General features: G+C 39.5%; 1 protein-coding gene across 1 annotated transcript in view; it reads left to right on the top strand.

Moving 5' to 3' along the window:
- The window catches only part of TG (thyroglobulin), a 2,464,750-nt gene that overhangs the window by 241,293 nt on the left and 2,206,149 nt on the right, over positions 1-17,308 (top strand). The window contains exon 9 of the mRNA XM_044066937.1: positions 289-1,374. Within this exon, the coding sequence (XP_043922872.1) occupies positions 289-1,374 (1,086 nt within the window). The remainder of the gene's footprint in view (positions 1-288; positions 1,375-17,308) is intronic.

A 17,308-nucleotide genomic window follows, 5' to 3' on the forward strand; every position in this document is an offset into this window, starting at 1 on the left:
TGTTTGTCATGACATGTTATCAGTAAAATGTTTTCTAGCTCAAGCATATTCACACTGTGAAACAGCTGTGAATGAACTTAGAAATTATTAATAATTGTATGCATTTTATCATTAATAAGAACAGATAAAATTACTGAAGCAAAAAGTAGATGATTCCCTTCTTATAATAGCCCCATTCCTAATATGCTGGGTTTTGTTAGAGGTCTGTTACATGTTGCTGCACTAATATGTTTCACATAGTGAATAACATACATTTATTTGTTTTGTTTTTTGCTTACTTATGAACAGGTAAAGACAAGAACTGTGCTGTGGAAAGAAAGCAAGCCCTCTCAAGACTGTTTCATGGTCCTGTTGGCCCCTTCAATCAGGAAAATCTGTTCTTTACAAGTAATGCTGGTACAGCAGACTTCTTAAATCGTTGTAGTACTGTTTTCAAGGAGCTGTTTGTAAACTCTGGATTGTTAATTTCTCTAACAGAAGATTCTAGCATGGTTCCTGTCTTGGAAGAAATTCTTGGAGAGGCAGTAGAAGGACTTTTCCCTTCAAAACACTTATCTCTGACTGCTCTTCAATTTACTACAAATGCAAAGAGATTTCAAGAAAACCTTTTTGGTGGAAAATTCTTGAAGAACATTGGTAACTTTAACTTCACTGGTGCTATTGGTTCAAGAGGAACATTTAATTTTAGCAGATTTTTTCAACAAATTGGATTAACAGGAATGTACAGTGGAGGAAATTTTGTAGAACTTGCAAAGCTGTTTTCTTCTGAGGATGACTCCTACCTTTCCAAAGGAATATCTGGTTTCTCGAGGGACAGTTTCAACTTGAATCAGACTATTAAAGCCATCTTTGGCAAAGACATCAACTTGCACAATAATCAGAGAGTAGTCAAGTCAGTGTCTTCCCTCCTGGAGAATAACCAGTTCCTTTTTACATTACATGAAATTATTTCGCATTATGGAACAGATGATTTTTCAGAAATTGGGGATATAGTAACAGTGATTTTACAGAGTGGTGGCTGCAGTGAAGCTCTTACGCCTTTTTTTATTCCAAAATGCACTGAAGATGGGGACTATGCAGAGATACAATGTGCTGCATCTGAATGTTGGTGTGTAGATAAACGAGGGAAGGAAATTATAAGATCAAGAGTCCAGCACAGACAGCCACGGTGCCCATCCAAGTGCGAAAAAGAGCGAGAGAAGTCCCAGAGCATGAAAGCAAGTCTGCCTGCTGGATCTGGGATGTTTATTCCCTCTTGTTTGCCAGATGGTAATTTTAGGCCTGTCCAGTGTGTTGGCAAGTCCTGTTTTTGCATGGATCTGGAAGGCCAAGAAATTCCTGGAACAAGGAAGGCAGCTGGAGAAATCATGATGTGTAAGTAATTAGATGACATTGATGTAGCAAAAATGAATGACAGGGAAATATATATTTGTGTTGAATTAACATTGTTTTTGACCTAGCATTATATTTTGACTTAGCATTATAATTGCCCTTCGGTTAAATAATGCAGCACTGAGTTGTATGACAGGTACATTAGTTGGATGTGGATTTCAGTTAGATACACTATATTTCCTTGCAAATTGGAATATGGAAAAGGTAGCCAAGGTATTGAGGTGCTTAAGATTTTATCAGTCAAAGAAAATATACTATTGCAACAAAAAAAACCCACTTTGTTGCTTTCTGCTTACCTTTCAAATGAGCTAGCTTTCCAACATCTCATTGTACAGATGACATGTTGATTATTTGTGTTTATTTACCTCGAGAGAAATGAATAACACGTTCTTGAAAACTCTTCACAATTCTCACATAAATGGACTGCATTGCACCTTTTTTATTTTCTTGACACTGTCTGTCAAGAACTGTGTGAAAGTGACACATAAACTGCTTTTGTTCTAAATTCATGGGACTATAAAAGCAACTCCTTGTTTACAGTGACAAGTATTTCTAGATCAAGCCACATATATCTACTGTGCTTAATATTAAACCACAACTCCTGCTATATGCATCTACATTTTCTATCACTGAAAAGGGATGTGTTAGTTTTATTTTACTGTATGATTGTTGTGCAGTCAATCTTATGATAAAATACACAGACTTGGAAGAAACACTCTGACCAAGTATGTAGGCACATTTTTGGAATATTTAATCTTGGGGCCATTACTGCACAGAATGTCAGTTACAGCCTTATGAAGAGGAAAAGAATGTCAGGCATGAAGTGCGTGGTTGAGCAAGAAACATACTACAACTGATGGCTGTCTCCATTCCTGAAGCCAGTAGGAAAGGTTGCCTGGAAAAATGCTTTTCTGCAAGTGATGCTTTTACTCCTCTTCCATCCAAAATGATTCCTGCCTGATGATTGGTGGCTGTTAGAATCAGGTACAGTGTGCCTCACAAATGTTGAATCAGGTGAGACTGCCTCACTAATAGAACCAGGTACAACATGGCTCACTAAAATAGAATCACGTACAGTACGCCTCACTAATGTAGAATCAGGTACAGAGTGCCTCACTAATGTAGAATCAGGTAAAGTGTGATCCACTAATGTAGAATCAGGGTACAGCATGCCTCACTAATTTAGAATCAAGCATAGTGTGCCTCGGTAATGTAGAATTGGGTACGATGTACTTCACTAATATAGAATCAGGCACAGTGTGCCTCACTTACATAGAATCAGGTACAGTGTGCTCACTAATGTAGAATCAGGTACAGTGTGCCTTACTAATGTAGAATCAATACAGCATGCCTCACTAATGTAGAATCAAGCACAGTGTGCCTCAGTAATGTAGAATCGGGTACAGTGTGCCTCACTAATGTAGAGTCAGATACAGTGTGCCTCAATAATGTAGAATCAGGTACAGGGTGCCTCACTAATGTAGAATGAAGCACAATGTGCCTCACTAGTGTTGAATCAGGTGCAGTGTGTTGCAGTAATGTAGAATCAGGTACAGCATGCCTCACTAATGCATAATTAGGTACAGTGTGCCTCACTAATGTAGAATGAAGCCCAATGTGTCTCACTAATGTAAAATCTGTGCCTCACTAGTGTTGAATCAGGTACAGTGTGCCTCAGTAATGTCAAATCAGGTACAGCATGCCTCACTAATGTAGAATCAGGCACAGAGTGCCTCACTAATGTTAAATCACCACAGTGGGCCTCACTAGTGTCAAATCAGGTACAGTGTGCCTCACTAGTGTAGAATCAAATACAGTGCACTTCACTAATGTAGAATCAGGTACAGGGTGCCTCACTAATATAGAATGAAGTACAATGTCCCTCACTAGTGTTAAATCAGGTACAGTGTGCTGCAGTAATGTAGAATCAGGTATAGCATGCCTCACTAATGTAGAATCAGGTACAGCATGCCTCACTAATGTAGAATCAGGTACAATGTGCCTCACTAGTGTTGAATCAGGTACAGTGTGCCTCAGTAATGTCAAATCAGGTACAGCATGCCTCACTAATGTAGAATCAGGCACAGAGCGCCTCACTAATGTTAAATCACCACAGTGGGCCTCACTAGTGTCAAATCAGGTACAGTGTGCCTCACTAGTGTGGAATCAAATACAGTGCACTTCACTAATGTAGAATCAGGTACAGGGTGCCTCACTAATATAGAATGAAGTACAATGTCCCTCACTAGTGTTAAATCAGGTACAGTGTGCTGCAGTAATGTAGAATCAGGTATAGCATGCCTCACTAATGTAGAATCAGGTACAGTGTGCCTCACTAATGTAGAATGAAGCACAATGTGCCTCACTAATGTAGAGTCAGGCACAGTGTGCATCACTAGTGTTGAATCAGGTACAGTGTGCCTCAGTAATGTAGAATCAGGTACAGTGTGCCTCAGTAATGTAGAATCAGGTACAGCATGCTTCACTAATGTAGAATCAGATAAAGTGTGTCTCACTAATGTAGGATCAGCCACAGTGTACCTCCCTAATGTAGAATTAGGTACAGTGTGCCTCACTAATGTTGAATCAGGCACAGTGTGCCTCACTAATGTCTAATCACAACAGTGGGCCTCACTAGTGTCAAATCAGGTACAGTGTGCCTCACTAGTGTAGAATCAGGTACAGTGTGCCTCACTAATGTAGAGTCAGATACAGTGCACCTCACTAATGTAGAATCAGGTACAGGGTGCCTCACTAATATAGAATGAAGCACAATGTGCCTCACTAGTGTTGAATCAGGTACAGTGTGCCATAGTAATGTAGAATCAGGTACAGCATGCCTCACTAATGCAGAATTAGGTACAGTGTGCCTCACTAATGTAGAATGAAGCACAATGTGCCTCACTAATGTAGAATCAGGCACAGTGTGCATCACTAGTGTTGAATCAGGTACAGTGTGCCTCAGTAATGTAGAATCAGGTACATCATGCTTCACTAATGTAGAATCAGATAAAGTGTGTCTCACTAATGTAGGATCAGGCACAGTGTGCCTCCCTAATGTAGAATTAGGTACAGTGTGCCTCACTAGTGTTGAATCAGGCACAATGTGCCTCACTAATATTGAATCAGGTACAGCATGCCTCACTAATGTAGAATCAGGCACAGTGTCCTCACTAATGTCGAATCACCACAGTGGGCCTCACTAGTGTCAAATCAGATACAGTGCGCCTCACTAGTGTCGAATCAGGTACAGTGTGCCTCACTAATGTAGAATCAGGCACAGTGTACCTCACTAGTGTCGAATCAGGTATAGTGTGCCTCACTAATGTTGAATCAGGCACAGTGTACTTCAGTAATGTACAATCAGGTACAGTGTGCCTCACTAGTGTCAAATCAGGTACAATGTGCCTCACTAATATCAAATCAGGTACAGTGTGCCTCACTAATGTAGAATCAGGCACAGTGTGCCTCATTAATGTAGAATCAGGTAAAGTATGTCTCACTAATGTACAGTCAGGCACAGCGTGCCTTACTAATTTCAAATCAGGTCTATTGTGCCTCATTAATGTTGAACTGGTTGGATACCTATCAAATAATTGAATGAACAAATTGTTGACTGTCATATGGTCAAAACCATATTATTGATAATTCAGTCCATCAAAAGAAACTCAAAACAAAGACAACATCTTCATACACCACAAAATCGACTTTTGCAGGTGGGCAAGCCCCCCTGCACCTCAACATGGGGGCTACTCCCCCCACACCCTGCTAACTATATATACCAACTATGAGATCGCACCACAGTGGGGAAAAGGGCAAATGATCCCCACTGTAACCCAATCTCAGTCAGAATGGTTTGAAGGACTGAATTATCAATGCTATGGGTTCCACCATATCACATTCGACAATCTGTCCATTTGATTATTTGGTAGGAATTCAAATTGGGTACAGTGTGCCTCGTTAGTGTTGAATCAGTTACAGTGTGCCTCATTAGTGTCGAATTAGCTACCCTGTATCTCACTAATGTCAGATCAAGTATAGTGTGCCTCACTAATACTGAATCAGGTACAGTGTGCCTATAGTGTCAAATCTAGTACAGTGTGCCTCACTAATGTTGATTCAGGTACAGCATGCCTCATTACTGTGCAATCAGGTACAATATGCCTCATTAATGCCAGTTATACCATCTACAGACATTGCAGGGCACTAAATGAAGCAGCCTTGCAGCTTGTCACAAAGATAGCATCAAACTCTGTAAAAAGAAAATGTGCTTTAGTAAAAATAAATTATAAATAAATAAACCAGTATATCTTTTGTGCCTCTCAATAACTAAATGTAACATGAATAACATAAAATAAAAAAGTACACAAGAAGATGTCCAAAACTAAAAATAGTAAGTGTTTCTAGTTCAGAACACTAGTGCAGGTCTAAGTACTTGTAACGAAAGTAGTTTTCTCTTATTTGTTAGTCAGTTTTTTTCTGCTACCCCTTTAACTCCCTCACTTCTAAAAGTGTCAGACTTCTCAGTGGCATTTCCTCCTTTTGTGGACATTGCTGTGTACCCAGTCTGACAGCATGTATTAACAGAATAAATTAATGCATACGCCTCTCACCAAAAGCTACTTGCAGTGATACTGGATGGTTACAAATACCTCCATATTACCTCCTCTAGTGAATAACACCAATTGGCTTCCACTAAGTTTCAGTATTATGTCTGAAACAAAGGAACCGTCCTTAACATTTTTGTTATTTTTTTTATACATGAAAAGTGAAATGACATCAAGTTCTTCAGTATCCTATGTGACACTCCCATGGTGGCTTCCCCTTCTCTGTGCCTAAGTCTAATGCTTCATAGCTGCCACTATCCTGGAAACAGGGGCACCATTTTATTTCTGGGAGCTGAGCCTTAATATAGGTAAATGCATTTGTGTATTTCAGTAAGATTTCTACTTTCACTGTATTTCAACAGGGAGATCCCCACAGTTTCTCTTACAAATGTCTCTCATATGATATATGTATATATATATATATATATATATATATATATATATATATATATACATATATATATACATATATACATAAGTCCAATGCCTTACAGACAAGGGAGTTTTGTCCCCAAAACTGCATGACTTCAGAGTTAGTATATTTAGAATTTTAGGTATGTATTGTAGACATAGAAGACTTGCTTCCTTGCTAAATCATTTCCTATAAAGTTTTTGTTTTGATATGCTTCTTTTATGTTATTTATTTTTTATTTTAACACACTTGATGTGTCCATGTCTGTTGAATTGTTATGTACCATATAATGGGTCTTTCAGTGAAATCCATTTATGTTGTTGAGTCATTTTACAGTGAGGTATGAAAGTCCATTTTACTGAGTGAGTCATCCTTAAACTTCTGTCTAACTTAATCTGCGGTGCTTTTCATTTGCAGGTGCAGGAGCCAAAAAACCTCTACATGGAATATCTGAGGTCATGCGCAGCATCACATTTTTGCTTGCATATTTTAAATAGGCTTTCCAATCGATCCATTGTCAGTGGAGAACTGTCTGGTGACTAGCTCAGTTTCACACAGAAAGCAAATAAAGATGGAGTGACTCAAACCCAAGACAACAGGATGTAGTTCATTAGCAGTTTGCAGCCTTCATTCTTTTGATTAGACTGCCCAGTCTATGACAGTGGTTTTATAGTGTGTGCCTCTGTTAATGACTCAGTGACATAACTGTAACCTTTTTCCTTACAGTACATCTTAGAAGTTAAATATTTTAGCCTCTAAATTCCAGTATTCAATTTAAGGGATTCCTCATCACTGCTATGCCATTTTACTGTTCTTTCTAAAATATGGTTTCACAGTCAGTCTGCTAGGTCATTTTCTGAGCTGGGACTAAACAAATACATCCTTGTAGTTTATGAAAAAGGTCATAAAGACAACTTAATGCAAATCTTACGCAGAATTACTAAAACTGTGGTTACTGGCCTGCATTAAATCTGATGACTGCAAGCCCATAATCTTGCCAGAGTTAAATTACGACCCCTTATTCTTATTGTAGCTGTTTATTTCAGTTATCACACAAATGTTTATTTCAATCTTCTCATCCAGAATAAAGTGTTCTGCTGCCTGAAGCGGTACTTTGAATTTACTGTGTAAAATATTATCTAGGCAGAATCTTAAAAAACTACTATATTAGTTCATGAATTAGGGCCGTAGGAAGTAAATCTACAAATACATAAAATAATGACAATCAGCAGATTAGTAGTCTGGAACGTATCTGGCAAACTTTACCTTGTAACACTGTCAGTTTGACATTTAAACAAACAAAGCATTTCTTTAGACCATCTTAAATATGTCTAACCTGCAAGACATTCTCTGATCTAACCCTGATGGATCTGTAACACATCCGCAAAACAAACAGCAGTGGAATTACTTGATCTAAGGATCTAAACCTTGTCTATGACAATAATAAAACATGTTGGAAGGACAAGTATGTGTCTCAGAGATCACCCCTTCTCTGGAACAGACTCTCCAGTCATGTGAAAGAGAGCTCTTCCCTAAGCCTATTCAAATGCAATTTAGACCAATGGATAGGAAATTGCAAATTCACCCCTGGCTTGTTGCCTGTGGCCCTCATGGACAGGGGCAGCCTATAGATGCCCCAAGGCACAGGCATATACCAAAGCCATTCTAGTCTGCGGGCATTGATAATTGGGAAAATTCAGAGCATGAATGGCTAGGCATAATAAGGCTATAGGGTCATTAGCCTAGTAACCTCCTCTGATTCTCTGATCCTGTGTGATAGCTGTTCATTTTTAGGGCTAGGCCAACATTTAAATAATTTCTGCCCCAAAAAGCATTTTATTTTTTTTTGTGTGTGAAATCTCCATCTAGGCAAGATAGCATTTTTAAGACTGTACTTCATGAGGTAAGGGTACAGGTATACTGTGAATATGGGGCAAATTACTGAAAACTAATAAAAATTATTGGCCTGCATTTCATTTGGTGAAAACAATATCACAATGTTGTCATATAATATACTTTTTAGTGACATGTTATCTTATATTATTATACACATGATACACGCATTCCTTTATTAGTGTACAAACATTTATAAGCAGCCACAACATATCAAACATATATAAACCAGGAAGATAGAGCCATGTTTATGATCTCAGTTTGTGTTCTACAACAGGGTTGTGATGGAAGGAAACATAAGGTTTTCAGGCAGCAGTTACAGGCCCTCCTCAATAAAGTGTGACAAAATGAGCTGGTCTTGATAATGGATGACCTGTATACTCATATTGTTCATAGGTTAGTACTAAGCTAACTGCCCTTGTGAGCCATTTTAAGCCTAGCCAATTATCCCTTGTGAGACTCAAACCCTGCGCCTGGTGTATGTAAGGCAAACACCTTAACTATTAGGCCACCCTCCCAACCCTTGTGACAAACAGAACAGCTATGAGGATTATCTGGGTCCACATGGTTATCAAACAAGAATCATAAAGGAGAGGGCATTCTGGGCTTCTGTCTGACAAACTGCTTAATGGTGGCTGGTACACAACTCAGGCAGACTACTTCCTAGTAAGCAAAAGGTATTAGGGTTGGATCAGAGAGAAATGGGAAATTCATCCCCAGTGAAACAATTGGCCCACAGCATAAACAACTGGTGGTCGCAAACAGCTGCAAGTATTGGTCAAGAGAAGGCTCTACGTTCAACAGAGACTTGGCTGAAGACCTGAAAGATGAAGAGAGTAAAAGCACAGGAGTTCAAGAAAATATGCATGATGCTAGTACTGCAGGAAGAAGTAGTAGTGGAGCAGAACAGTAGTGTAGCCAGGGTGGGCCGAGAGGGGCACCTGCCCAGGCGTAGAGTGTTTAGGGGTGCTATTAGCTGATCCTGATCACTTTTAAAAGCTGGTATTGCATTTGTGACCAAACTTGAGCACTGTTGTGCTTTGTATGTTGTCAGAACTGCAGCAACTGCTTGCTACAGTTTAAAAGTACAAAAACATTTTTTTTACTAAGATCTGAGTGCTGTAGTGTTCCTGCAGACAGAGTATAAAAATAATTTTTAACAGAAATATGAGTGCTGTAGCACTCTGAGCAGACAGGCTATAATCTGAAGAAAGTATTATTACTTTTTTACTTAAATATGTTGAAGGAGGGTTGGGGCAGGGCACAGAAATGGGACCTGAATGGCTGGGGTAAGGGGTGGGGGGGTTCATGCATTTGGCTACCTGGTTGGTGTGCCAGTAGTAGAAACATCCATTTTTTTTTTGCTTTTAAATTGAAGAGCTGAGGCGGTATAGATCTAACTGTAATAAGCCTATCACTTACAGTGTAGTGAGCAATCGGAGTATTACAGTGAAGTGCCTTTTTTCCTTTTTCTCTTCAATTGAATAGCCAGCTACTCATTTGGAGCAGAAGAAGAAGAAGAAGAAGAAAAAGAATGCCTTTGTAAAGATGACAGAACAAAGCCACAGACAAGCAAATTGTGGAAATAAAGTACATAAGGAAAGCAGATAGTGAAATGCAGTAGTCAAGGAAGTTATCAAAAGAAAGACTGCAGGAAGAACTCGAAGGTAGAAAAGACAGACCAGGCTAAGACGGGATTGCAGTTGGTTAACAAAGAGGCTAAGAGAGCAGTTACAATGGCAAACAACAAGACATCAGAGAGCCTCTACCATCTTCTGGAAAGTGGGTCTGCAGATGGCACAAAAAAGCTCTATCAGGATACAAAACAATGAGAGAAAGGCAAGGATAGTTGGTAGATGACATTAATAAGGGACACTAGCAACAGTCTGTTTACTGGTTTGGAGAACATCAACAGCAGATGTAAATGTACTTCCAGAAGCTTCTGAATGAAGAAAACCTACCAGAAGCTATACTGCTGCAGAAACAGGCAATGATGAAAGGATGGAGAAGTCACCCTTGGTAAAATACAAAGTGCACAAAGGGAAATAATGAGAGGGAAAGTGGCAGGCTCCGATGAAGTCAAAAGAGATATGATCAGGGTGTTGGACACATTAAGGGAGTAATGGTTAATGAGAGCGCATCATGGTATCAAAAGAAAGGCATATCCCAGATAAACATTCTGCTGACAATGTGCAGCAACAAAGTGAGTATTCACAATTGTGGTCAGTATGTGATTACCAAGTTCCTTTTACACTGTAAGAATGCTCTTTAGAGGGTAACTGATACGCACACATGCAGAGGACAGAAAATCAGATGGGAGATGGGAGATGAGCAGTTTGGATTCATATTGCATGTTGCAGCACAAATAATCCAATTAATGAAATAAGCCAGAGAGTTTAGAAATAAAAAAGTAGATAATTAGAAAAAAGCCCAACTGGCCGTTTCTAGATGTGGAGAAAGCATATGATAAGTCCCCAAGAAAGCTGAATTAAGCAGTGCTACTATGGTTCAAAGTCCCAGAAACAGTGGTAGAATTAGTGTGCCATGTATAAGGATCCAGTGACAAAGGTAAAAAGAGTGTTTGGACTTACAGAGGGATTCCTAGTGGAGGTGGATGTGCATAAGGGTTTAGATCTACCCCCCCATTCTTCTTCAGGTTGGTGATAGAATACATCATCAAACAGTTTGGAGAACCAAAGCAACAAAGCTGCTGCATGTAGCTGCTGTGGCACTGCAAGCAGACACTGAACAAGAACTTCAACAAATGGCAGGGGAATGGAATGCAAAACTGAGGGCACACGGGATTAAACTGACTACAGACAGGGCAGCGGTCGTAGCAGAAAATAATGGAAATCAAAAGAGACCAATAAAAGCGCTAAAAGGGAAATAGTGAAACAGGAGAACAACTTCAGGAATCTAGGAGGGGTGCTTGAGGAGAAGGAAAAGCTGAATAAGGAGGTCACAGCTGGAACTAGTGGTGCGCAGTAACTGGCACAGAGTATCATGGGTAGTATCTGACAGAAGAATGTCAAAGAAGCTGAAAAGTAAGCTGTACAACACAGTGGTGCAACCAGAGCTCCTGCACGTGGGCAGTGAGTGTAGAGCGGCTGAGGAAGCTTAAGGTGAAGGAGATGAAGTGTTTGAGACAGGTAGAAGGATGCAGACTGTTAGACAAAAAAATGAGCAGCAAAATAGCCTCAGCAGCCAGAAGGTCAAGATGAACAGACTGCAGTGGTTCAGTCACTTGTGTAGGAAAGCAGAAGGTAATTTAGTAATGCAGTTTTGGCAAGACAAGAAAAATGCAAGAGGAGATGTGGACATCCAGTGAAGAGGCAGATGGATTACATGAGAGAAGGCCCTTGCCAGTCAGGCATGACTGTCAAAAAAGGTAGGAGAGTGGCACTAAATGAAGAGAATTTAAATTGGTTGACACGTACCCTGACACCATCTAAAATGTGAAAACGGGAAGTATGATGATGATGATTTAGAGCTATGGTTAAGGATCATTTCACTGTTTCTAGACCAAATGTTAGAAAATTATGAGATAGAAATTTGTTTTGAGTTTATATTATATATATTTTTTTGCACTTTTGAAGAAAAATATGTGTTTGATTTGTAAGATCCAGATCTGCCACTCTACCAGCTTCTCCTTAAGAAAGCTGTCTGCCTGTGGGATAGTATAAGTGTCAAATATAAAGATTCTCCTTTAGTTAATCCTAAAGATGATATTTTGTGGAGAGTCATTTTGCATTTGGATTATATGGGACATTCTACTTCTTGACCTTTACTGTATGAATTATTTAGAGATGTGATATATTCTACACACTTTATTCTGGTCTAGACCTGTGTTATTAATAGGGAATAAATGGCTCATATCTTCAAGAATCAAATTATTTTATCTCCATCTTTATCTACTTTGTTTTCAATTTTAAAGTTATTTTCTTGGAAAATGATACAGTGCATTTCCTTTTCTCACAAAATTGAACTTATAATTTCTGGTTCTGTGTTGTTTTATGGGTTTTTTCTCCCAAATATAATGTCTACATCTCATAACTTTTTATGCCACAGCATTTTAACTTTAAGAAGGAAATGGATCACTAAGCATTAGAGAATTATACATCCACAGTTGCTAGCATTCTGGACTAATCAAATTAAGATGTTGCTATCACAAAAAGATGGTTAAATATCTCATAGGGAGTTTATGCTTTAGTTTAATTTAATGTACCTTTCAGTGCTTTTATTGTTATGAATCAGTTTTGACTATTCTTAATGTTATAGAGGGATCTTTATGTATATAAAAAATATAAATCTGTAAATTCCTTGAGGATCTCTTCCATACTACATTTCGCTTACCCATTCTTTCTATTAGCATCATCACTATGCCCTTCTGTCTTTTATCTTTTAGATAATATGGCTGTAGTCTGGCATACACTCCTGAGCACCATTCCGATGCAGCTCATTGCAATAACTTGCCATATCCTGTTATTTCAGTCTGCCTGTCACCTGACTCTTACCATTCCTAGGTTCATAGGTGCATACTAGGCTAATGACCATAAAGGCCTTTTTAAGCCTAGTCATGCATCTCAAATGTCTGACAAGTTCGTGTACCCTTGATAAGTGTAAGCAGGGGCTTTAGGAGATGAAACATTTACAAGCAGGGGCCTGGGAGATGAACCATTTTCTGGTTGCCTGTTTACATAAGAGACATAGGTACCAAGCCAGGGATGAATTTTCTGTTCCTCATCTAATTATCCAAGTTACACATGAATTGGGTTAGGGATGAATACTACTTCACATGGATGGGGAGCTTGTTCCAGGGAAGGTGAAATCTGTGGAATGCATACCTGTCTCTGTCCAGTACATCTTATTTATATCACAGACAAGGTTTAAGTCTTTAGAATGGGTAATTCCGGTGATGTTTGTTTTGCAGATATGCAGGAGGTCCATCAGGAGGGTCTATGTTAAATAAACAATTGCTTAAAATGTCGAGTACAACATACTCGAACACTTTTGAGCGAATGTTTATTTAACCGACCGCTCAGACTGTCGGAAAACACAAACTCAAAATGTTTTGTTTGGCCACCTACCCCTCCCAAGTGCTACAGTACACCAAACCAACTAACAGCAGGTACATACATATAAAAAAAAAAAAAAAAAAAAAAAAAAAAGGGAAAACATAGTGTAATGTTGCAACCTCCTATTTGGGAGGCTGCACCCCCCACACCCCCTCCCACTTAAATATACCAACTCCGAGACCACACTTCAGTGCAGAAAAGGGAAATTCTCCCATTCTGCACTGTATGGCCCCATTAGCACTAGCTTACATGATGTATTACGTCACATACGTCAGTGTTGGCTAAACAAAATCTTTCAGAACTCCATTTTCCAAAGTTCTGAGCAGTCGATTAAATAAACGTTCGCTTAAAATTGTTCGAGCATATTGTCCTTCACATTTTAAGCATTTGTTTATTTAACATAGACCCCATCAGGATGGGGTCTGACAATGACTTGTATGGAAGGCATCGATCTCCCCTCAACAACATGTAGGAGACAGAATACAAAGATTGGACTTTGAAGTGGTCTGCATAGGACCTGTATTCTTTTTGTGAGGAAACTCTGTGGGCATTCCAATCATTGAATGTGCCTAGTTAGGTACATTCCAAAGAAGACATTGTACTTAATACAGGTTTGATGAATACTGAATATAGTGGAACAAAGACTGCCTTTGACCTAGATGATGGCAAGTTGCACAACATAGAATAATTTTCTTACTACTGTAGACACATGGAATGCAAAGGCTAGATTACTGTCTATGTGTGTTCCGAAGTCCTTCTCTACTGGGTTGATTTTAGGGGTGTGCTATGAATGTGATAGTTACTATGTGTGGATGACTTCCCAAAGGATACTGTTATGCACTACTTGCCATTTAGTTTCAGTCCATGGCCTAACATAAATTATTTGTCTGAGTAAGCCCTTCCTGGAGAACATTAGAGTCAGTGGCAGATTCTGTGACTGCTTTTAATTTGCAAACATCTGCAGATTTGGTCAGCCACATGTCTCTGACATTGGCCTTGACTTTAGAGAAGTAAATGTCAATAAAATGTGGTCCTAGGATCAATTCCTGAGGAACTCCACTTGCGACTGGCCACTTTGTAGAGGTGGACTCCCCAGTTCTAACTTCCTGCGTCCTGCATGTGAGCCAGCTCATTATCCACTTGGTGACATAAGGGTTTATACCTAACCTCTTGAGTTTATCAACAACAGTCAAGTGCGGCAACATGTAAAATGCCTTGGCCAGGTCAAGGTAGGCAGTATGAACCATTTTGCCCTCATCCATTTCTTTGGTGACCTTCACAAAGAAGTCCACAGAGTTGAGTAGGCATGACCTGCCCTTTACAAAACCAGTTTGGGTTGGGACCAGTATCTGGAGGTTCCTATGTTATTACCACTCATTTCCATCATATTTTTTTCCATAGCTTTGCATATGAGACTAGTGAGACTTATGGGTCTGTGGTTTCCAGGGTCTATAGATGTCTCACCTTTGTGCAGAGGGATGACTGTTGCTGTTCTCCATTCATGAGGCATGAAGCCGTTTTTGGAGGCTTCAATTAAATAGTGATTCCAGATGGCCTCATAGGTAATGTTTTATGCTGTTTAGAATGCATCCTTGGATATTTTATGGGCCCATCAATGCAATGTTCTTGGCCTTAAAGAGACCATTGAGGACCTGTTCCCTAATGATAGTAGGAGTTATATTTGATGGTATTTCTGTACTTCTTCCTGATGGGTACAGCAGCCTCTATACAGCTATTAACAGGCTTGTATTTCCTGAGGGGATGTTGAAGGAGAGAGAGGAGTAAAGTTAGAGCTGAATTTATATGCCAGTAGGTTTGCTATGTCTTCTGGCTCAGTATAGATCGCTTCATTAACAAGGTGTTCTGCACACAATTTTGTATTGCCTTTGGGTTGCTAAAGAATGCCTTGTGGTTGTCTGTACCTGGGAAGTCAAAATTATCTGAAATCTGGCTTTAGTAGGCTTTATTTATCCTTGGAGTTGTTTTGTTTAATTTGATGAGAGTGCTTTTATCCTGCTGGGTGCTACACCTCCTAATGTTTGTTCTGATTTTCTTCCTCCTGTTATATAGCCTGTTGATGTGATTCCACCAGGGTGGCTTGTTTTTTGAGTTAGTTCTGTACTTCTTCCTGATGGGTTCAGCTGCCTCTATGCAGCTATTAACAAACTTGTATAGGGCTTATTTTAACAGTTCTGCATAGGCAGCAGTATTCTCAGGGTTTATGGGGGCCTGAAATTTTGCCAAGTTATATCCTCAGAGTAGTTCCTGAATATTCCAGGGTTAGCTGGAGGTCCAGGTTTTATTTTTACTTCACCGGAGACCATTTTGTAGTCTGACCTTACTAGAGATGACAGTACACTTGTAGGTGTGCAGCACTCTCCCATATTAATGAGGATCAGATCCAGTATATTTTTGTCCCTGGTTGGCATATTGACAATCTGGTCCAGGGGGGTTGTATTTACAAAATCCAGGAATTTCTGTGCCTGCACATTTGTTGTCATATATGATTCCCTGTTAACAATAGTGTAATTACAGTTGCCTATGAATGTGGTATTATGTTGGATGGTGAGTATTTACAGTAAACGTAAATACATGTTTTGGGTTTCTGGGTCACAGAGGGGGCCTATAGCTTGCAAAAAAGTAGTATGGAATTTTGCCTATGGTGATTTGTGCATGGCAAAATTCAAGTGCATCATCCTGAGGTATATTTATTTTTGATGTAAGTTGAGACAACTCATCCTTTAGTCCATGTTTGTATAGTAGCTGGTCTAAATGTGTGGATGGCCTTGTAACTTTAAATCATGTCTCAGTGACCACACAGATGTCAGCATTCTCTAGAGTGAAGAGAATTTGCAGGGACTGGAGTTTCTTGTTTGGACTCCTAGCATTAAGAGGTAACACCTTTAGATTTTCCTGGTTTTGATTTGCTATGAAGGAAATAGCTTTAGTTTTATCATTGGCTAATGGGGGAGGAAAATTGTTTAGCTAATATTAGAAAACCTAGAGGGGAGAAGTACAGACCATTCCTGACAAAGCACTGTGGTCTGCTAAACATCACCTTCCATGTTGACAAATATTACACCCCCATACAATGACACCAGAAACTAAACCAATTATTGAAGTCAGTCATCTTCTGTTTGTATTGCGGTATCATCCTTGGAAAGGGTAACATGCTTCTTAATGCTAGACTCATATCAGCCTGGGATACATAAGGATCTCCATTATGTCTCTCTTCATATAGTCTAGGGAGGTGCATCGTAGGTCATTTACACCCGCATGGACTATGACTGAGCCATAGTGGTACTTGTGGTCCAGTGCCCTGAGTGAGTGTGTAATGAGGTGGATCCTGCACCCTGATAAGCAACAGACCTTGACTTTTCTTCTTACTCAGCCCGATGAGAGGGACATCAGTGTGTCTCACAATGTAGTTTCCAGTGACCAGAATGTTGGTTTGTGTGGTGTCTTGTCTTATGGGCTTAGAAGTAGAGGCTGTATGAGATATGGCTGTATGTGTTGATGTGGGTGTTGTTTTGAAATAGTGCATTCACGGCTGCTGAGGTCTTTGGGGTTTAGGAAGGTTACATTTAAGTGCCTCAGCATATCTGGGTCTATGCGTCTGCTTTGTACTGGGTGTGATGGGTGCAGAGTGTGTATTACTGACAACCTGATTGACATTAGGAGTGCTTTTATGTGAGAGCTTTGCCTCCAGTACATCTGTCACATACCTTATCAGTTTGTTTGAGAATTAGCTGGTAGTCAGTAAACATAAGACAATTTCTACATTGCTTCAGGATGCTCATATCCACCAAGATGGTAATGGAGATAGTGGGAAAGTTCATATCCATGGCATCAGACACTTTTTATTGATTAGGCATGTGATGCTCACTACTGCTACCAATATGTGATGGTGACCAATATGCATTGTCCCC

The sequence above is a fragment of the Protopterus annectens genome, chromosome 3.part1 (assembly GCF_019279795.1).
Source record: "Protopterus annectens isolate FY-2018-M chromosome 3.part1, PAN1.0, whole genome shotgun sequence".
In the NCBI taxonomy this organism is placed as follows: Eukaryota; Metazoa; Chordata; order Ceratodontiformes; family Protopteridae; genus Protopterus; species Protopterus annectens.